This window comes from Xyrauchen texanus, chromosome 7, assembly GCF_025860055.1.
Source record: "Xyrauchen texanus isolate HMW12.3.18 chromosome 7, RBS_HiC_50CHRs, whole genome shotgun sequence".
In the NCBI taxonomy this organism is placed as follows: domain Eukaryota; kingdom Metazoa; phylum Chordata; class Actinopteri; order Cypriniformes; family Catostomidae; genus Xyrauchen; species Xyrauchen texanus.
Genome location: NC_068282.1, coordinates 12,616,568 through 12,638,385, shown reverse-complemented (window position 1 = coordinate 12,638,385; position 21,818 = coordinate 12,616,568). Strand labels below are relative to the sequence as shown.

The 21,818-nt window shown below is 36.6% G+C and overlaps 2 protein-coding genes across 5 annotated transcripts in view; both read right to left on the bottom strand.

Moving 5' to 3' along the window:
* Positions 1-269: 269 nt before the first annotated feature.
* LOC127646529 (ER degradation-enhancing alpha-mannosidase-like protein 1) lies at positions 270-9,407 on the bottom strand. Of its 4 annotated transcripts, none has more exons than XR_007970942.1 (12): positions 8,844-9,407; positions 8,262-8,334; positions 7,248-7,351; positions 6,772-6,943; positions 6,475-6,658; positions 6,167-6,341; positions 5,749-5,869; positions 4,856-5,026; positions 4,006-4,079; positions 3,788-3,884; positions 3,258-3,361; positions 270-2,411 (listed from the first exon to the last, which is right to left on the bottom strand). XR_007970942.1 is itself a non-coding variant. In XM_052130276.1 (12 exons), exons 1-12 carry the CDS (start codon positions 9,305-9,307, stop codon positions 2,322-2,324), a joined length of 1,887 nt encoding a protein of 628 aa, XP_051986236.1. In that variant the 5' UTR covers positions 9,308-9,407; the 3' UTR covers positions 270-2,321. The 4 variants fall into 4 exon arrangements, 3 of the variants coding, with proteins under 3 accessions (XP_051986236.1, XP_051986238.1, XP_051986239.1); XM_052130276.1 differs by having other exon boundaries at positions 3,258-3,419; XM_052130278.1 differs by having other exon boundaries at positions 2,317-2,454; positions 3,258-3,419.
* Positions 9,408-12,935: 3,528 nt separating this feature from the next.
* LOC127646973 (ADP-ribosylation factor-like protein 8B-A) overlaps positions 12,936-21,818 on the bottom strand; it is a 13,002-nt gene continuing 4,119 nt past the window's right edge. Inside the window, exons 2-7 of the mRNA XM_052130978.1 lie at positions 17,964-18,044; positions 16,591-16,664; positions 16,377-16,470; positions 16,223-16,290; positions 15,497-15,567; positions 12,936-14,177 (exon numbers count right to left, since the gene is read on the bottom strand). Of these exons, the coding sequence (XP_051986938.1) occupies positions 14,128-14,177; positions 15,497-15,567; positions 16,223-16,290; positions 16,377-16,470; positions 16,591-16,664; positions 17,964-18,044 (438 nt within the window). The 3' untranslated portion in view covers positions 12,936-14,127. The remainder of the gene's footprint in view (positions 14,178-15,496; positions 15,568-16,222; positions 16,291-16,376; positions 16,471-16,590; positions 16,665-17,963; positions 18,045-21,818) is intronic.

The window sequence follows — 21,818 nt, the reverse complement described above, 5'->3', positions numbered from 1 at the left end:
TAAGTAAAACTGGAGTGTAAAACTGCATGATACAGCTGCAAACCAAACAAGTAACCTTCTGTAACACCTGCATATGCACTTCAGCATAATGTCTCGCAAGTGTGCATTATGAAGTCCACAGTCAGAGTATTTCCAAATGACTATGTCATATGCAAAAGCAGTTATTAACTTTGCAAATGAATACATTTAAGCGGTTTAAAAAAAAATGTACTGAGATACAAAGTTTATATTATCTGCAGAGTTGTAACATGTTATCTTCCAAGATCTCATATAAGGTGGATGACTTGGAAATGATAGCATGTATTGTCATTTCTTTATGCAACTTACCTCAGGGCTACAGTTAGAAACATTGACTTGATTAAATTACAACATTGATTGAAAGGACACAATTGTCTGGGAAATAATAAACAACCATGTAAATGTAAACTGAATGAATCAAGCTTCTGTAGAAAGGACTGAACCTCGTGTATTTTCTTTCACTGTCCTGGCAGCAGTACTACAAACAGTAGAAGAGGCATCAAATTACAGTGCAACCAATTATAATCATACGCATTCAAATTTTCTTAATATGAGATACAGGTGAGAATAAAACATTGTGATACCCTTATCAATTATTTCAATCTCTTTTATTCTGAATTGTCTTGGAACTTGTGTGTAGGATGTTGGCATGTTGGGATGTTTGCGCTATAGCTTAAACCTATAGCATAATACAATTTTATGTAAAAATACTTGGTGCAAAAATATGATTAGTGAATAAAAATCTCATAATACATGTACATCCAGGCATATTACGGTATCTGTAATGGCTTTGAATTCTGTACATAAAACAAAAAAGAACCAAAGCTAATCATCATTTACACCTCCTAAATATCACAGGGCTGTAATATTGTCCCAATATTAGTAATAACATAACATTACCTGACTAGAAACTTTATTTTTGCCTTTGCACAGTCATGGATTTAAATTTAATTTGATAAAATACACAGTGTAGACATCCACTTTGGTCTATCTGGACCAAATACTTGAAGGTTAAATCACATTAAAATCAACAGATAGATTAACGTTATCACTGTTAATAAAATAAAATCAACTTTGAATAAATATCAACCCAGAATAAACCTTGTATGTGCCCCAAGTAAATTATCATTTGTAATAGCAAAGAAATGCATTTTATTCTAATCTTAACAACATATTGATCAACATTCTCATAATCCCTTATTATGACTTTGTTCAGAAAATATTTCCACCTGTATCACCCACCAAGGCATTACATAAAAAGAAGAAAAGAAGCATAATCACATACTAATCCTGAGGACAGAACAAAAATTCACAAATTGTAAAAGGCACATGTGTTTGTTACATGTTGTTAATTTTGGTCCACATAATTGATACGAAATCTGCTTTACCACATTTTTGTTGCATTTGTCTGGCATGTTAATAAGCATGTTTGCTCACAAGTCTATAATTACTAGAAGTTCAGACCTGAATCAGTCAATCCATGTCCTTTGAAAATCATTGTCAAAGGACATGAGCTTGAATAAGTGTGGATCTCAAAAACTTGGCAAACATTTAGGCTACATAAAACTTTTCCAATTTCATCACAATGGACTAACCACAGAAAAAAGGAACCATTGAAAAAGTGGAACCATGCAAAGCAGGACAGTTTTCTAAACAAGGCACAAGAAAAAAGAAGTCATATTGCAAAGTGAAAGAATTGTCAGAAAGCAGCCTGATTTGTATTAAATTAAGTCCATATTGTATGTTTGCTCCAGAAAGGTGCATAGTGGACAAAAAGCTGTTTTTCAAGTGTAAAGCTTACGAGAGCTTGTTCATTGAGAAGAAAATTGAAACATGCACACCCATCTCTCAACCCAGCAAAGCCCTTTATAATACTTGATCAAGTTGTCATGAAACATGGCACTGAAGAAAACGTGCAAGGAAAAACTTTGTGTGTAAACACACGAGATTGCACAATATAAAAATAAATCAGCCCCAAGAATCAAAAAGTCCTTTCAAAATGGGTTTTGCGAAGACTCAAACTGCCCTGAACGTTTTTATATTTTGATGCCAAGGACCTTTCCAGTACAGATCCGAATATGCAACCAAATCCAAAAACCTGGTCCAACTCAAGGACACCTTCATGTCCATAAAACAAGAACAACTGGTACCAGTGTTCAGATATCATGCTGACCAAATAAAATGTCACTCGCTGTGCAAAAAGAGACTGAAAAGTTTTGTTTTGAAGAGTCTTATTCCTGAACCCCTCCAGGGGGTTTGTTAAATGTTGATGCCTCCAGGGCTCCAGGGGGGCAGAATTGATGTCAGGACAACCCCACCATGTGGTCAATCTGCCTCATGTACATGCTCTTTAGTGGAAGACCATAACGTCGCTCTTCAGAAATCCTTTCACACTATTGGACAAATTAAAATACATCATTCTTATCTGTGTGGTCACTGTCAAAACATAAGAATACACACCAGGAAACATTGTAAATGCTGTGTTTCAGACCAAGCAGTAGTTTCCTCTTTTAAGAAAAATCAACAAAGTTCATGTAATTTGAGATTGTTCATATTTTAATCGGTGTAAAATGTACACAGAAGCAAAACCCTGATTAAACAGAAGGCAGTGGCTAATTCTAATTTGCTTCTGCTGTGAACAATGCATGAAACCTTCTTGTTGACTTATATGCACTGATTCTCCCTCTGTAAAGCATATGACAGATTTTTTCTGCCTTCAAATACTGAAAGTAAATCAGAGATTGTACAAAAAGCCTTATTGTGTGGACTGAGGAGCATATAATTGACTGAACAAACTTTATAAAAGAATACACTCCTGCACAAATCCTGCATATGAACAACGTTTTTATAACAAATCTGTTCAGTGAATGGATTTAAATGGTTTTAACAACTGAAGTAAAATGGTTTAATTTTATTCCACCTTTATAATGTTTTTGTCACATTCATTTGCATTGTATAGACCTACAGAACAGAGATATATTTTTGAAAAAATATAATGTGTTCAGCAGAAGAAAGAAAGTCATACGCATCTGGGATGATTGAGTGAACTATCCCATTAATACTCTAAAAGAAACTCCCCAACAGATGTAATCTATAGAAAGGGTTACTGAACAAATCAGTGAATAAATCTAAACTTTCTTTTGGTGAATGGACTCGAGTCACTGGGATGAATAAACCCCCCCCCACTAAAATTCACTTTATTGGAGCGAATACGGATCTGTAGTATGTGGCGTTCTTACGTTGCTTATGTTGGCTGGGGGCTCTTTGCTGGACTCTTCACATGGGTATTGCTCTTCCCAACTCTTCTCCCTGAAGCGTTGATCTATTGGCACAATGTGGCCTTCTGTAGTGAAGATGTACTTATTGTCAGACTTGTGCAGAGGGTTGTCTTCATCAAAGAGCTGTAGAGGTTTGTGCAAATGTCACTAGTGGTGGAAATGGTGACTACATGCACAAAAGGGACTGTTCAGACAGAAAGAGTTCCTAAGTAAAAACAAAAAACTGAGCGCAGTGCAACAAATGGAACAGAATTTGGGTGTCTTGCTTTTAAAAGTTCTTGACACTGCATCTTAAAAATGTGGCACTCATGCACATGATCAGCAAGATGCGGCACAAAGATCAAAGATGCAAAAAACATTCTGTGAACAGACCCGAAGACAAATGTCTTTGACTTTTTCCAAAGTTTGTTGTTTTTCAGAGAAGAGCGTGATAACAAATTCTACATTTCATAAAAAAAAGGGAAAAGGCTAACTGAAGGAAGACTACTGACCAGATAAAGGTATTTGCAGGTTTCGCTGAGAAAGAAACTCTCCATACGATCCTCTTTGGACTTGTCCACCACATGATGGAGAGTGGCATAACCACACCTGAGCGTAAGCCACCCAAACAATGACTAAGTGAACAAAACTAGACATTCCTTTACAAGAAGTTCCAAGAACATCCGAACACACCAATTCAATTCACTACCAAACACTCTGAACCCCTTACCTGACTTTGGTATTCTTTTCAAGGCTTTCAAGAATGTCCCTTCCAACATGAAGATAAAAAGGATTCTTGGTTGCCTGTAAAAAGAAAACCTTTAATAACAATGTGTATTACTGCAAACAATATTTGATCCTGTATGAGAACTGCTTTTAAGGGATTGCTCACCCAAAATGGAAATTCTCTCATTTACATACACTTATGCCATCCCAAATGTGTATGACTTACTTTCTTCTGCTGAACACAAAGATTTTTAGAATATCTCAGCTCTGAAGGTCCATATGCAAGTGAATGGTGGCCAGAACTGTAAAACTTCAAAAAGCCCATAAAGGCAGCATAAACGTAAACCATACGACTCCAGTGGTTAATAACATATCTTCAAATACGATGAATTCTCGCTGCCCATTAGGTGTCGATATGCACAAAAATAATGAAATCACCAAAAGCAAAAGAAGAATGTGAAAGTGGACATTTATAGAAAGAAAGGACTTAAATATTGATCAATTCCTCACCCACACTTATATCACTTCTGAAGATATGGATTTAATCACTGGAGTCATATGGATTACTTTTATGCTGCCTTTATATGTTTTTTGAACCTTCAAATTCTGGCCTCCATTCACTTGTATTGTAAGGACATACAGGGCTGAAATATTTTTCCAAAAAAAAAAAATCTACATTTGTGTTCAGCAGAAGTCATACACATTTGAGAAGGCATGAGGGTGAATAAATGATGGGAATTTTAATTTTTGTGTGTACTATCACTTTATTGGCTACATGACATTGTCACATGGCAACTATGGGCCCAGTCATCTCTTAAATTTGGTAATTTAACAATAAAAAAAATTGTATATACCTGGTAGAGCAGGTATGTGGATTCCACTAGTTCGGGTCTTAAAGGGTAAAAGAGCACATCTGGGGCCTGAAGCTGCCAGTTATATCTCTCAGGAAGAGCACCGAAGCGCTTCCAGATTGCATAGTAGAAGGCATGAAGGCAAATGGCATTTTCAACATCTCCATTCAAAACCTGTGAGACAGAGAACACACAGAGTGAAAAACAGTAGGTCTAATTCTAGCTCAAAAAAACAAAAACAGTCCAAAGTCCAGCTTTGTATGCACTGAAGTAAAGGAGCTTTTATATCTAACAGAAACACAGTTTTTGTTATATAAACAACTAGAAATGTCTTGGTGCAACTAAAAGAGAAGACTTAGATTTACTTTTTAGATCAGTTATCTATATATTTACTTATTTGGCCTTACATAGTATATTAAGATCTCAACTGTTAGAATAAGAGTAGAGAACATTCCTAAAAAAAAAATTACATAAGAGTAAGAGAGTATTATGTGATGTATGCTAATAATGTCCAATAATATGACGTGAGAACCAATGAAAAAAAACATCTACATCTGATATGTGAAATTCTTTCTAAATGGGAAAAGAAAGTTGGGGTGTACGGAGACAAATTTTATGTACGTAAATATAAGCTCATTACCCAAAATGACAGAGAAAAACAGTCTATAACTTATTTTAATACACCAACGCCCAATACTAGATTAGAGGCCTCATCTTTATTACTCTATTAATCGCTGAGTTCAGAATTGCATACTACCCATACTATTTTTACTATTTCTGCCATAGACAGATATGGCAGAAGCAGTAGGAGTAGTATGCAATTCTTAACTCATCCAAAGTCTTTTATGATAAAGATAGTGAGCGAATTAAGAGGGCGACATTTAAACAGTCTATACCTGTAGGCCAGGGAAGAATGCCTGCAGGGAGTCAATCCAAGTGTTCATTATCTGTCCATTAAACATGTTCACATTCACATAAAGTGGTGGGTCGCCTTCCCCTTCATTGCATGCCTCTCTTCTGTGAAATAAAACAGTACTCATATTCATATATATTATCATTTAATTTTTGTAAGTTAAGCTACTAGGAAGTTATGAATGTTCAGTAAATGCAAAAGGTTGACTTTCTATGCTTGCTATAAGTTTTCTTTCAAGCGATGCACTCACTGGCTGCAAATCATGCAAACATAACCACATATCCCAGCTGACACACTTTATCTGCAGGTGGTTAGACACCCAAATGCAAACTCCCTTTGGAAGCTTTAACTGCAGCCACAAGCAGCTGTGTCCACATACACATGCACACGTATATAATCACCCCCTTCTCAGGTGACTCTGAATGCTCTCGTAAGCTGCCGAGAACATCCTGTAGTCTTCTTTCTCTCCAAACAAGATGTAAGACTTGAGAAGGTACTCATAGAATGAGTCCATGCCAGCACCAAGACCACTCTGCTTTCCAACCCACTGACCAGTCTGAATGTTCACCACATTACCTGAAAGAAGTCAAAAGAGAGAATTTTCTCAGCCTGGCAAGAGTTTTCATCTCAAAACCTATTCAAGTAAAAAATTATAATCCAAACTGAAAGCACTAAACAAAAGTCTTTAAAAATTAATAGAAACTATTACCCAGCAGCCCTGTTTCATTACTTCTCAAGTTCCATAGAGCTTTAACAGCCCGCCGGGCGACCCACTCAAATGTAGAGTCACCAATCAGACGGCTAAGAATGCCAAACTCTACAAGCAGAGAGCCTGCTCCTGCCGTACAGGTCTCGTTAATGCTATCAAGAGGAACGCCGGTCTTTAAATTCACCTATGAAAAACAAGGGAGGATAGAAATAAACAAATCACACCTGTAAAACATGTGAAAACATGATGGGTGACCAAAAATCTAAAATTAGCCTGATATATACAGGGACTCCTGACCCTGGGGTAGGGAATGCCCGTGCTAGTGTTCTCAAAGGCAGGCAGCAGTCGCACAGCCAGGTCGTGTGCCAGATGTAGCAGCTCATTGTCATAGTCCTTCAGTCCTATGTCACCAAATGGGTGCCGGGGGTCAGTCAGCAGAATATGGGCCGAGATCAAACTGCCAAGGATCCTAAAAAAGGTGAGAAACACATAGAAACAATGAATTCACAGTTTAGTAACTAGTGAAGCATGATTGCTACAGGTCATCAGAATTGACAGTTCCTCAAAGCTGCGTGGAAATAGTTAGTAATAGTTAGTCAACACTGATGTCGTGTTGATACCTTTGTATTTGTGCTTTTGAAGGAAATGGCCTGTAAATGGTTAAAAATCAGCAGAATTTATGCTAATAACTATTTGTCTTTTCGTCCAAGGTTTTTGACATATTACAGACAGCATTAAAGAGATCAATTAACATTTAAATTAAATCACTGAACCTTATGTTAGCCTCAAAGACTTGAACGGTGGAGTTCTTGTCAAAAGAGACTGTTTCAATAACCAGCTTGACAGCTCTATGGAACTCCGTCACATTTCCAAGCACCTGTAGGGACAGCAAACAAAAATGACATGCTAAGGTGACAAGGAAATGAAGAATTCCTAAAGTTCTTTGCTGAAACAATGATGCACAATTTCTTTAGTTGAGGGTATGTAAATGTGGAAGAATGTATTTTAGTAGCTGCCAAACTAGATATGTGAAAATCAATTGTAAGCTCAGATAATTGCAAGGTTGTTTACTGGAACATTATCATGAAACTCCATTTCTTTTTACACATGCTGTGAAGTATAAAGACAGCATTTTTATTATTAGAAGAATATTATTTTCAAAAGTTAAAAGGAATATTGGGTTTGATACAAGTTCAACTCAATCGGCAGCAGTTGTGGCATGATGTTGATTACCAAAAACATTTATTTTGACTCTTTAAAAAAAAAAAAAAAAGGTAAAAATCTGGGTCACAGTGATGCAATTACAATTGAACGGAGATCAATCCATAAACATTAATATACTCACTGTTTCAAAATTATAGCTACAAGACAAACAATATGCAACATGATTGAAGTATAATAAAATCGCTTACTATCCTTTATGGTGTAAACTTATAGCCCATGTTACAACTTTGTTTTCATGATGATGTAATGTCTTCAAACCCTAAAATGGTGATTTAAACAACTTTACAGCTCAAGTAATACATGCGTTTTAATAGAAGAATTAATGGAAGTGCTTTTATACAATTATGAGTTTCACAACAGCTGATTTCTGGTGGTACAAAATTAGACATACAACAACACCTAAAGCATCTTTATGTTGATCAAAACAAGAAAGGAGAAAAAAAAAAAAAAGAAAAAGAAAAAGTACTTTGTTGACCATTTTAAAAGCCTTCTACTGTTAAAGTCAACTTGCAAAGATAAACAAAAAAAGAGATTTCTTGCACAAGTAAAAGGGGACAACTTACCAACAGTGTATCAAGAACATCGATGAGGGTTAAAGAGTAGTTTCCAAGGACATCATTAATGTTGATATTTGACCTAGAAGGAACACAGAACATACGATCCTACTAGTCAAATGCACTGGATTACATTAAGCAGGAAATCTGTGGTTGCTGGATATAAAAGAGAGATCTCTACTTTTTCCATGCCTTAAAGGTCTCTTATCCATGGACACTTGGGGGCTGAAATGGGAAGTTAATATTTTCTACATGTTCCTCCCTCTTGTTATCAGGAGCCTAAAGTAGCTTGCTTAGCCACATTCTAAAGTCGTGATTGAACTAACATCGTGATCTACTTTCACTTATTCAGCAAAGGAAAAAAAAAGTCTGTGTAAATGTACACTCAAAATGCACTGTTGTATTGCATACAATGGTCGTGGCATTTGTGAAATAACACTCTTGCACTTCTTATTGATAATCTAGCAAACTGTATCTCTAACAATAAGGACTGTGAAGTAGTACGGTTATCAAAAAGCAGAATGCATGTGTATTGTTTGATTACAACATGACAGATGGTCTTTTTAAAAACAAGTTTAGTCAGTAACTTACGGGTTGAGGACGTCAGGTCCTCGACCTTCACAAGCTATAGGGTTCAGTTCATCCTCTGGAAAGGCAAACTTCATGTAGTTATCATATCCGAAATAAAACATGTCTCTCGCCATTCCCCTCATCTTCACTTTCAGCGCGTCAGGGAAGGAGCTGTACTTTCTATCGTACTCATCTCTGCCCTCCTGAAAGAAACTGAGGTAGGATTTCTTTGGTGAATTCCCACTGATCTTTGAGCAGGTCTTTGCCTGAGGGTTTCTGTTTTCGTACATGTGCTGTGACCAGGCGTTGGGTATAGCTGTGGCTCTGTCTCCATCCTTGAGCAGTTCGATTTTATGCAAGTTGAAGGCGAATTTGATGGGGAAGTCAAAGCCCCAGCTAGGTCCCAGTCCAAACATTAGCCACACGGCGCAATTCAGAACCACCCTTAGAACGAGAAGACCCACGACTATTGATCTCCATTGCATCTTTGCCTGCTGTCGGCTTTAAAAGTCATAATTTACTTCGACGTTTTGACTCATCGAAGCGCAAAAATCCAGTTCTCCTTCTGTTTCAGTTCTCACACACACTTCCTGTCAAAAACCAGCCCCTCCCTGTTGCTCAACGCTGATTGGTCAGCCACAGCCAACGTCATGACGGAGAGGGCGAATGATTGATGTAGGCGTCAGTCTTTTATCCCGAATCATATCTTTACCAAAATTGGTGACCTCCCCTTTATATTGAAATGTAACTTACTTGCCGAACAGATTGCCAGTTGCACTTTCTAAATTTCATCAGCAGGCCCTTCTTGCTTGGAAGTTATGCTACACCCACAATTTTTCACCTCATAAAACCTTTCTATGGAACAACTCTAATGTAAGGATCAGGAATAAATCTGTTTTTCTCTCTACATGGTTTAACAGGAATATAATTGGTATTCTCTCAATTTTTGATAAATCCGGTAATTTCTTATCGTATGAAGAATTTATGTCTGTTCATAATTTCCCTTTACCATTTAAAGAATATAATGCAGTGCTTAAAGCAATTCCTTCTGGTCTAAGTCATCTTGTTAAATGTCATCTAACCTTTAGTAAGAGTGTCACCAAAGAACCTGATTTGATCTTAGATGGTATAAATATACTTAGTAAGAAATGTAATAATAAGCATATTCGACAGATTTTTCAGTGTAAAAAATATATTGGTGCTAAAGGCAAATTTTATTGGGCCTCTTTTATTGAACGTATAGATTGGAAGGAAGCCTGGTTGTTACCTCATAAGTATTGTATTTCAAATAAGATTAAGGAAGTTCATTTCAAGATCTTACATAAAATATACCCAGTGAATGATACTGTTGCAAAATATATGGATGTTGACAGTTCTTGCTCATTTTGTGGGAATAAGGATGAAATGCTGATCCATTTATTTTTCCAATGTGAAAAAACCCAAAACTTCTGGAATAGGTTGTATCTTCATATTGGCAAGCACCTTGATTCTTCCAAATCCTTTCAATTAATGGATATAATTTGTTACTATAAAGAAGATAAAGCTAGTACTTCAATTAGTTACATTGTTAATTTTTTTATTTTGTTTGGAAAAATGTTTATTCACAAGCAAAAATTCTCTAAATCGCAGCCTACTTTTCCGCATTTCTTAATCGAAATTGATACATTTTTGAAGTCTCTAAGGCTGATTAAAAACAAGAAAAGTGACAGATTCTTGAAATATTATGATGATATTTTTAATAATACCACTGATGCATAATGTTTCCTCTGTGTATGCCTTTTATTTTATTTGTTTATTTTTCTATTATTATTTTTATATATATGAAGCTTTATATAATTTAATTTATGTAGAAGCTCTATGTGTTTTATGCTTTATACCTGCTTGTTATTTGAAACATATTCAATAAAAAAAATAAAAAATGTAGGCGTCAGTCAGACAAGAAGCAACGGCACTGATGTCGTGGCAGGCACAGGCAGCTAAAGCAGGTATTATTTTATACGGAGATATATGTAACTTTATATTTTAAACTTATTTGCCTTATTGTTAATAATGTATCTCATTTTCTGTATTAGGCTGGCTCCGTGCTAAACATCCCCCGTACTTTGTGATAAAAATTAAGCATAAAAGTATTCTAAGGCAATAGTGTAATGGCCCTGACGTCAATAACTGCATTGAGATTTACGACAGTAAATCACCGTTTGCGGATACCATTCAACCAGATGGGTTGAGCCGTAAACATTCACCTACCTGTTGCAAAATTGTCAATGACTTGACTGTCATAAAACAGCAATTTTATCGTAGTAATCGTCACACATAGTTCACTACGAAAGGATTGCGAAGTGTAAAACATGTTGACGATTAGTGCACAAGCGGTCAATTAATTAAATGATGAGCTGTTTCCTCACAAAAGCAGTTTATTCCGCGTACTGAAGCATCTCCTCCATAAACATCCATTTACAAATAACGGCCACTGGTCTCCTCGCCAGTGTAACGCTGAATTGTTTTGTTTGGTTAACTTCATAGGTTCTAAGAACCAAAGAGGTTCTGGCTAAACTTAAACCATTCTGAACTAATGAGAAAACCACAAGTGTGGTGCGCCCTATGAATCTAACAGTGTACATTTGGTCTTCTGTTCAAAGTTTACAGTAGCACCGCCTCGATTACTACCTCTACCTTCTTCTATGTGTTTATGCATTTTATTTATTGACTATTTTTGCTCTCTTTTTCTATGTATATGAACATTTGTAAACCACTTTAAAAATGTTTAAAAGGTGCTATAAATCTAAATCTTTACTTACTACAACTACAATTATAAAATATAATACATTATTATTTGATTAAAATATAATGATATCCGTGAATGTACGTCCCCCTCATGCCACCAAAACGGTGTCAACCTGCATCTCAGAATGTTGATGTTTTTGCTACCATTTGGCAAATAAAATTCTAGAGACTGAAAATCCAAGGAGACCAGCAGTTACAGAAATACTCAAACCAGGCCATATATATATATATATATATATATATATATATATATATAATGATGTTAGTGTTAACATTATGAAATACTTATATGTATGAATAATTGTTTTAGTACAACAAATGAACTGTAGTAGTTAAAAATAACTTAAAGCACAAACATGAAAATGTTGACAATTTTAAGCAAATTGTTTTTTTTATATCCTGGGAATTTTAGTCTCTTGCATAATATTTTGAAACAATAGACCCGATTTGCAGGTTTAGTGCATCTTTAAATGAGAATTGTTTCAATCTGTTTTTTTGCACTTACACACACACACACACACACACACACACACACACACACACACACACACAGCACACAGATCAGCCACAACATTAAAACCACCTGCCTAATATTGTGTAGGTCCCCATCGTGCTGCCAAAACTATTCTTCTCACCACAATTGTACAGAGCAGTAATGCGAGTTACCATAGACTTTGTCAGTTCGATCCAGTCTGGCCATTCTCTGTTGACCTCTCTCATCAACAAGGCGTTTCAGTTCACAGAACTGCCACTCACTGGATGTTTTTTGTTTTTGGCACCATTCAGAGTAAATTGTAGAGACTGTTGTATGTGAAAATCCCAGGAGATCAGCAGTTATAGAAATACTCAAACCAGCCCATCTGGCACCAACAACCATGCAACAGTCCAAATACAATTTTGAATGATAAAATTATTTTATGCACTGCAGCCACACAATTGGCTAATTAAATAATAGCATGGATAATTGTTGTTGCCAGACTGACTGTTTTGAGTATTTATACAACTGCTGATCTCCTGGGATTTTCACACACAACAATCTCTAGAATTTACTCAGAATAGTGCCAAAATAAAAAAAAACATCCAGTTCTGTGGACAGAAGTGCCTTGTTGATGACAGAGGTCAACAGAAAATGACCAGACTGGTTCGAAATGACAAAGTCTGCGGTGTACCGCTCTGTACGATTGTGGTGAGAAGAATTCTGAGATGCGGGATAGGCGCTTTTTTGGCACCACGAGGAGGACTTGCACAATATTAGGCAGGTGGTTTTAAAGTTGTGGCTGATCGGTGTATAATTATTATTACAGTCAGCCACGACGACTCCTACATGTTGACAATCTATTTATTGGTTCATCGTATTTACAAAAGTGCATTGATAATAGTGGGGTTTCAATATCAATATTTTGATGATGACAACAGTACAATAATCTACCTTAAAAAGCATGCCTTCAGTTTTGCAGTTAGAAGAAAGTCGTCTTCATCGGATCTAGTTCCAGGCAGGCACACCCAGTATACTGTTCATATTGAGGGAAAGATACACTGCACAAGGCACTTTAACTTCGCCTATTGTCCATCTCAGCTCATGAACAGGATTCAAAGACATCTTTGCACAAAACTACATCTTTACCAGCAATATATTCATCTTCTCAAATATACTAACATTCACCTTTCTAAAAATCTTACTGAATCATCATTTGTACATTTCTGCTGAGCTGTTTATTTACTTTAAAAGGCATAGTTTAATGAAAATGAAAATTCTGAAAAAATAATTTACTCATCCTCATGGGGTATCAACCCGGTATGACTTTGTTCCTTGGAACAAAAACAGATTTGTTAGGCAGAATGTAAAGGACTTCATCACCATTCTCTTTCACTGTATGGAAAAAAAGATGCAATGAAAGTGAATGGTGACTGAGGCTGTCAGTCCCCATCATTCTTAAACATCTCCTTTTGTGTTCCACAAAAGAGTCAAATGGGTTTGAAACATGAGTGAATAAGTGATGACAGAATTTGCACTTTTAAGTGAACTATCCTTTTAATTGCTCTGCAAATGTAAATATTACAGATTTCTCAAGAGACACCAATTGGGGGGGGGGGGGGGCACAAGAGAAATGGCTAAAATAAATGCAACAGTCCAAATGATATCACACGCTCATATGAGCATAACCTGACAGACTGAAGAGAAAGGCAGAACATGATATTAAAGTTTGGATTCTCAACGGTTTTAAAATAGTGTCCAGTGGAGGCTGCTGGAGCTGCTGGGATTGAATCCATTGTGTTCATCTGTCAGCACACTGTAATAGGTGGAGGAACTCATTCTGCGGGCTAGCGTCTTTTAGCAACTGATGCATCATTGAGAAGACTGATGCAGTCAGGAGGAGGAGCTTGAGAAGAATTATGGGGTCAGACAAGCAGGGTAGTGTGATGGGGAGCAGGATGGAGAACTGTACAGTTTCACAAAGTGAGCAGGATGTGGTGTGAGAGTAACATGGCAGCGGATAGACTTGGCCCACTGAAGACATTTTCAGCTTCTTCTTGATTTTGAGTGCTGGATTAGCCATTGAAGTGTGATGTCTGTCAGGTTCAGGGGACAAAACAGTGGCATATAAGTAGCTGGACAATACTGGTACAGTAGGCAAAACAGAAGCTACAGAACATTTGTGTAAGTATATGTGGGACATAGATGAGGACTCATCAATTAAAGGCCCATATGCAAAAACCAAGGTAGCGAGTGTGCAAAAGCACTCAACGGTCCTACAATTTGTGATTCACTGTCAATTTACAAAAAGACAGGTCTTCAGATATATATTAAATCTCTTCATTTTCAGCTTTCAAGCAGACCCAGAAGGTTCTGTGCCAAAATTGACCTGTATTTGGAGCCATTCATGATTCCCTTCACTAAAGCCCCAGTTCGAGCTGAAGAAAAGCAGCCCACAGCATGATGCTGCCACCACCATGCTTCACCGTGGGTATGGTGTTCTTATGCTGATGTGCTGTGTTGTTTTTGCGCCAAACATACCTTTTATGCCTCTTGTGAAATAACAGCTTGACAGCCTCCCTGACCAGTTTACTCTATCTTCTTTGTACTTTTTACATTAAAGTTACAAAAGTCTGATATGATTTATATTTATTTAATTTTTTTACATAAAAAAAAACTGCTGTTTTAACAGGGGGTGTAGACTTTTTATATCCACGGTATAGTGTATATAATATATAACATTAATTGTCAAAATGTTAAAATATTATTTGAAAATTATAATTAAAATGGTATATATATATAAATAACAAATGTAAACACGAATTCTTTATGATGTTTGGACCACTCAACATGTTTGGCAGACATGGGACAATAGATAATAGACAGTACATCGATTCAGAATTTACAATGCACAATTTTATTATATCATGGTTGGCAGTGACTGGATGATGCTGGCCATTACTTTACATCAGTAATAAGCTGAAATAATTATGATTCAATGTCTGTAATGAATAACCAACACTCTTGGAAACATAATAATATAATTTGATAAAAAAAATATATATATTGGACTTTCTACAGCTTGGTATTATTTAAAATTTCACAACTTAGTCCCGCTGTCCAAATATGTTGCCGTCAATTTTTAGGAAAACTATTTGCTCTAGAATTTTTTTATTTTTATATTTATAAGGTGCTACTAGTTTCCGATCAAAATGGCAAATAGAAAATGCCACAGCAATCATGCTTAGGTCTAAGGAGGTTCAGGGTGTATTATTTATTTTGTCAACATGTTAAGACTTGAAATTATAGTAGTAAGATATCATTTGGGAAAATTTGGCCCTCATAAGAAATTATTTGAAGAGCCCTCCCATTTACTTTCCTCAAGAAGTCAAGTGTATAACCTACACTAACTTACCAATGTTATCTTTCTCCTTGCAGGAAACAGAGTAGCAGCAGATCTCTCTGTCTTGAATAACAGCCAAGTTCCTAAAAAAAGAGAAATTGAGAATGAATATATAAAACAATTTAAAAGGTAAGGTTTCATTTTAGTGCATGCCAATCAGCCAAATCAACAAAAACTGTAAACAGAGCATAGTCCAGCAACAGAACCTAAGTGGAACCGATGAAGATACAGCTCCAAGCCATTTCCTGGATACGACCAATAGATGGCAGTAATTCTTATGACAACAAAAGACCCCCAAACCACATGATCTGTCGGTGTCTTCCAGAAAGCTGGTTAAACATGGGTCTCGACTCTGTGACTCATCTCATTCTCACCATTCTTAGAAAACATGAGATAATTCTCGATCCTAGGGGGAGTGTACTATAGCGAAACTACTGAACTAAGTTTACAAATATGCAACAGCTGGTATGACGTAGGAATAAAAAGGGGTGGGTCACTAGTGCACTGATTTTAAAAAGAGGGAAATGGAACTTTTTCGCAAATAGACAGAGCCAGCAATTTGATCTCCCAATCGTAATTATATTAGTTTTTCTGTTCTAGTAGAGTAATCTCATTAGCATCCTATATTATTTGGCTAAGTATGATAGTGCTGGCAACGTGTATAGAGATTTCTACAGACCATTTTCATTTTGGGGTGAACTATCCCTTTAATTGAAAAAGCAGTGCAGGTCTTCTTACATTTTTTCAATGAGCTGTTTCTCATCCAATGCATTGGGTAGATCTCTCTTATTTCCAAGCACCAACACCTGAAACACAACATCCGTGGACACTGAAAATCTGAAGGTAATGAGATGTTTGAGCAGTTTGTGCTGGAAAAAATGAAATGGCTCACAGGTATTCCTTGTAGTTGTGGCTTATCTAAGAGATTGTGCAGCTCATTTCTGGAAGCTTCAACCTTCTCCTGGTCTGCTGCGTCCACCATGTACCTTCGAGATGATACAGAGAATTTACAAGATGCACATTTTATTACTTTGGGAGTCACAAACTTCACTCTTTCCTTATGAGATGGATGTGTGGATCGACAGGACAGAGAGATAAATACTTACACTATTGCATTCACTCCTCGACAGTATCGCTCCCACATGCTCCTGAACCTCGGCTGACCCCCTATATCCCAGATCTGTACAATAACATTCAGATCAGCACTACATGTCTTCGTATTTGGGTAACTGACAAGAAATCTCAAGCAGTTTTAGCAGTGTCCTTCAGTGTGACATTCTCTAATTGACCTAAAAACTAAACAGATTTTTGACAATTCAAATGACAACTATTAGGGATGCACCGAAATTTCGGCCGCCGAAAATTTTCGGCCGAAAATGGCACTTTCGGTTTTCGGCCGAAAGAGAAAAAAGGCCGAAAATATATACCTCCTTGCCCCTCAGTGCTCTGATTTCACTCTGGATCGATCTAGCCCTTATCACGGCGCTACCAAACAAAGGCCGATCATGTCAGCGGTATGGAAATTCTTCAAAGTTTCTGATAAGGACATCACATTTGCGATCTGCAGTGTTTGTTCAGCAGAACTTTCAAGAGATATATACACACACACACACACACACACACACACACACACACACACACACACACACACACACACACACACACACACACACACACACACACACACACACACACACACACACACACACACACACACACACACACACAGAGTACAGCAAGAGATTGTACAGGAAAGTGTCACAACTAGCGCAGCTACACCACAACTTGAGACGTATCTAGCTGAACTACGCCAGAAGCAACAATCCCCTTGACTACGGTCGCATAAACAAAGACCGCTTTCCTTTGCTTGCGCGGATTCTGTCGTTTACAGTTGAGGTTGGATTTAGTTCAATTACTGCTGTTTTGCACTGTTGTTTTGCACAATAATTTTCACTTAAAGTGTACATACGTTTACATAAACAGAATAGAGCACTGATCTATATATATAATTATATATTATAGTTATATATAGATCAGTGGAATAGAGGCCCTCTGCCATTCTGTGTTCTGCCTTTTTGTTTTAATTAAAATTACTGTTGCATATTTAAACTTTTTGAAAGATGCTAGCTAAGTTCATTACTTGACTGTTGTATTGCATATAATAGTTTTCTAAAACTTTACATTATTTGGATAATTGTTAATAAAATCTGTAAAATATGATTATTTATACTAATAATGCATGGAATATTTGTTGTTTTACACGACAGTACTAGTGAAGGTAAAATGCGATTAAAAATGGTGTAAAACTTAAATGAAAGTGACAGGACCTAAGATACACACTATCCCTTATACATTCATAAACATTTGAACTTAAAATATTGATGACCGATTAAAAGTCAAGTAACCATCTGAATATGACTTTTATTAATTGATGTGAGATTTACATGGTGAAACTGAGATTAATTGTTAATCACCAAACCTTGATGGTGACATTGCCTTTTGTGACCTTCCTCATGTTGAACCCCACAGTTGGAATCATGTCTTCGTTGAATTGGCCCGACTGAGGGGAAAAAAAGAGAATGATCATTAATATAAACTCTACGTTGCCATGAACTTGCTTGCTGAAATGCTTCAATTACTCCATTAACCATTTTATTTCATTTTTTTTTTTGGTTGCTTTTCCTGTAGCTCTTATGTGTGGGCATGTGTCATTAAGTGCATCCCATCAGAAATATAAAAAATAAATCTGATTCACAAGTTCATGAACATAAAGACCTCGAGCCACCAAAAGGAAATTTCCAAACAGATCGAATGTGGTTAACCTCTATTGGACACCAGAGCAGGGGTTTTGTGCCAATATGGAAAAAAATTTTTTTTTTAAAAAACCTTGCAATTCAAACCATCATGGCTTTACACACATGAAGGAAAGTGCTATTCATAGAACATTAAATGGTACAAAGTGATTTTGAGGCTCTAATAAAATTCAATTGACCTCATGTCTCCCACATTTATTTAGTTTCTTCATGTTAATTCAATCTATCCACTCAGAATCCCATTAAAGAAATGTTTCTATACTGTCAGTCTAATAGGACTATTAGAATTCATACATGTCTAAACCACCTCTCATGTTTTGAGGTGGTCTGCTGTCTCTCACACACACGCACAAACGCGTGCGTCAAGGAGGTACCAGTAAATCTTTCTTTCTGAACATTACAGCCACCTCCAAGTATTTTGGCATGCATTACTCAGTTGGTGACATTTACTTATATCTGCAGATGTAATTAACGGATGAATGGATGTTATCTCTGCCCAAAAACTGTGAAAGTTGGCATGTGCATGTTATTTGATTTACAATATAGGTCTAGTTATTGGCCGACAATATAAATGAACTGTGTTAGTCTGATAATTAAAAATGATGCCAATAATGGAAGCAGAAATATATGTATGAAGCCTTAATTATTTTCATGTAACATAGGCACAAGGGGCATGACATGTACTTTAGACTCGTTATATGCATGCAGAATGTACACTGTTTTCCTACAATAAAATACACAAAATATGGCTAAGGCTATTGAGGACTGCACTGTCAATCATTTTTGCTGCATGGTTTTTGCAGCTAATAGTGAACAAAGGGGTACTGAGTAAGCACAGTATCTCAGACTATCTAGCATTCGGGAGAAAGATAGTTGCACGCTTTCAACTTCCGTGACTCAAAGAGATTAGACAGAGCTGGTTAGGTGAAAGATGCTCGAAAGGGACAATTTGTCATAAAGGAAGAGTATGATGAAGAGGCATGGTACAAGCTTCATGGTTCTCTACGCATATCATTGGGGCCTTGTTGTAAACATTGCACTTGTTGATCCATCTGCACAATTATTGAGAGATCAGTTCACTTGATACCACCACTAGAGATTTGCTACCTTTTGTATGAGGTGCTGAAATGTTAAGCAACTCAGCAAGAGTCTTAGAGAAAATGAAGTGGAGACAGCAAAAATTATTCTACTGAAGGCTGTGAACAAATTTAAGCAAATTCAGCTTCTCTGTGTCAGTACTTTTAGCTAAAAATGTCTGCTCCACATAAGAAAAGTCTTGCCTGAAGAAGACACACTCACTGAGCACATAATTATGAACACTATGGTCCTAATAAAGTGCCTGACGTGGTCTTCTGCTGTTGTAGCCCATCCGCCTCAAGGTTTGACGTCTTGTGCATTCTGAGAAGCTATTCTACTCACTTCAATTGTATAGAGTGGTTATCTGAGTTACCGTAGCCTTTCTGTCAGCTCAAACCAGTCTGGCCATTTTCCGTTGACCTCTGTCATCAAAAAAGTATATCCGTCTGCAGAACTGCCGCTCACTTGATATTTTTTGTTTTTGGCACCATTCAGAGTAAACTCTAGAGACTTTTTTGCCTGAAAATCCCAGGAGATCAGCAGTTACAGAAATACTCAAACCAGACCATCTGGCACCGACAATCATGCAACGGTCGAAATCACTGAGATCAAATTTTTTTTCCCCATTCTAATGGCTGATGTGAACATTAACTGAAGCTCCTCACATGTATCTGCCTGACTGTATGCATTGCATTGCAGCCACAACAAGACTGGTTGATTAGACAATCCCATTAATAAGTAGGTGTACAGGTGTTCCTAATAAAGTGCTCGGTGAGTGATCATAAACCGAATCAATCTGGGTCACGATAAATTAATATTGCGGTTCTTTCAGTGTATTGGGGTTCAAAACTGTAATCTTTATTTCTCATTCATCTGCATTTACATATTTCAGTGCTTGGTTCAACAAATGCTGAATGCCCTGCCTTCTTTAATTTATCATAGAGCACTACAAGTAGTCTAGCACATAACCAAAAAGAAATAACTGAGTGTATTAGGGCTGCACGATATATCGTTCCAGCATCGACATCGCAATGTGCGTATCCGCAATAGTCACATCGCAGAAAGTGCGATGTAAGATAAACATATAGTCTACAATAATTTTTTCGTAATAGGAAAATTAGCATTATATCTGTCTGATATTACATAATTTACTCCGATTTATGGGTTCATAGATACACAAGAGTTTATTATAATTTTTTATTTAAACGTTCATTGCTGCACATTGTTGACGTGCAGGCTCTGCTTGCGCTTGATGAAATGATGAGCGAGGAACAGGCAAAATAAATTTAGGATTTGGTTGCAAAATGAAATGCATTGTCAGTTATATGGAAATATTTTGTATACAGACAGGATGTTGACCAAAAACAGGTACTCTGTCGAGTGTCTTGCAATTGTTGCCACAACACGAGGAAACACGTCCAATTTGTTTGATCATTTAAGTCAGCACCACCAATCTTTGTATGTCGAGTGCAAAGCCAAATCTAAATGCCGTCCAAAACAAAAACTATTTCAGATGCCTTTGCCAGTGTTACACCATACGAGAAAGGTTCCAAATGGCAGAGAAAAATCACAGATTCAGTAACATTTCACCTTGCGAAAGACATGGTACCAATTAAAATGTTTACCAAAGAGGGTTTTAAAAACATGTTCCGGTCGCTTGACAAGCAGTATGTAATACAATCACACAACTATTTTTTAAGTTATTTCTTTTATAAACATTTTATGTTGTATTTTTGTTAACCACTCAGGGTTGGTGTATAGCTGCACTTTAAAATATATTTATTGTTTACAAACAAAAAAAAAAAGAGGTTTGTAATCTAATTTGTAATGTAATAAAATGTCATTCACATTAATGCCCTATTGTGATAATGAACCTTCCTTAGTGTAATGCTCTGTTTTAACCTGGTTGCAGTACAGAGATAAAGCCTCCTGTAATCTCCTGGATCCCTTCTAGACACCACAGTTCATTCACAAATGAGCCCCTTTATTTTGGGGTAAGCAACATGCATTATTAATATCATAACATGTTAGATCATTGACTTTATGGTGAACTGATAGAGGAGTATTACATTAATACAATGGAACCATGGTGACTTAAACAGTGTATTAATTATTATAATAAAATAAACTACCCAAAATAAGTTTCTTTTCATTAATAAAAAAATTTCCATGAAGATGCAGTTCCCTACAAAATCACCCCAATCATTTTAGAATTAATTCATTCTTCAAGTCATCTGGCAAAGTCATCCTGTATTTTTTCATACTGCAGAAAAACAAAATATCGCAACGTCAGTTTTTTCCAATATCGTGCAGCCCTAGAGTGTATGTTGACCTAGTGTTGCAGCATGTTTAGTCTTCTCACACACTAGCTCTGAGTGGTGGACTATCTGTCCCTCCGCCCCTAAAAACAAACATTTCTTTGGTCACATGTCATGATTTCTACT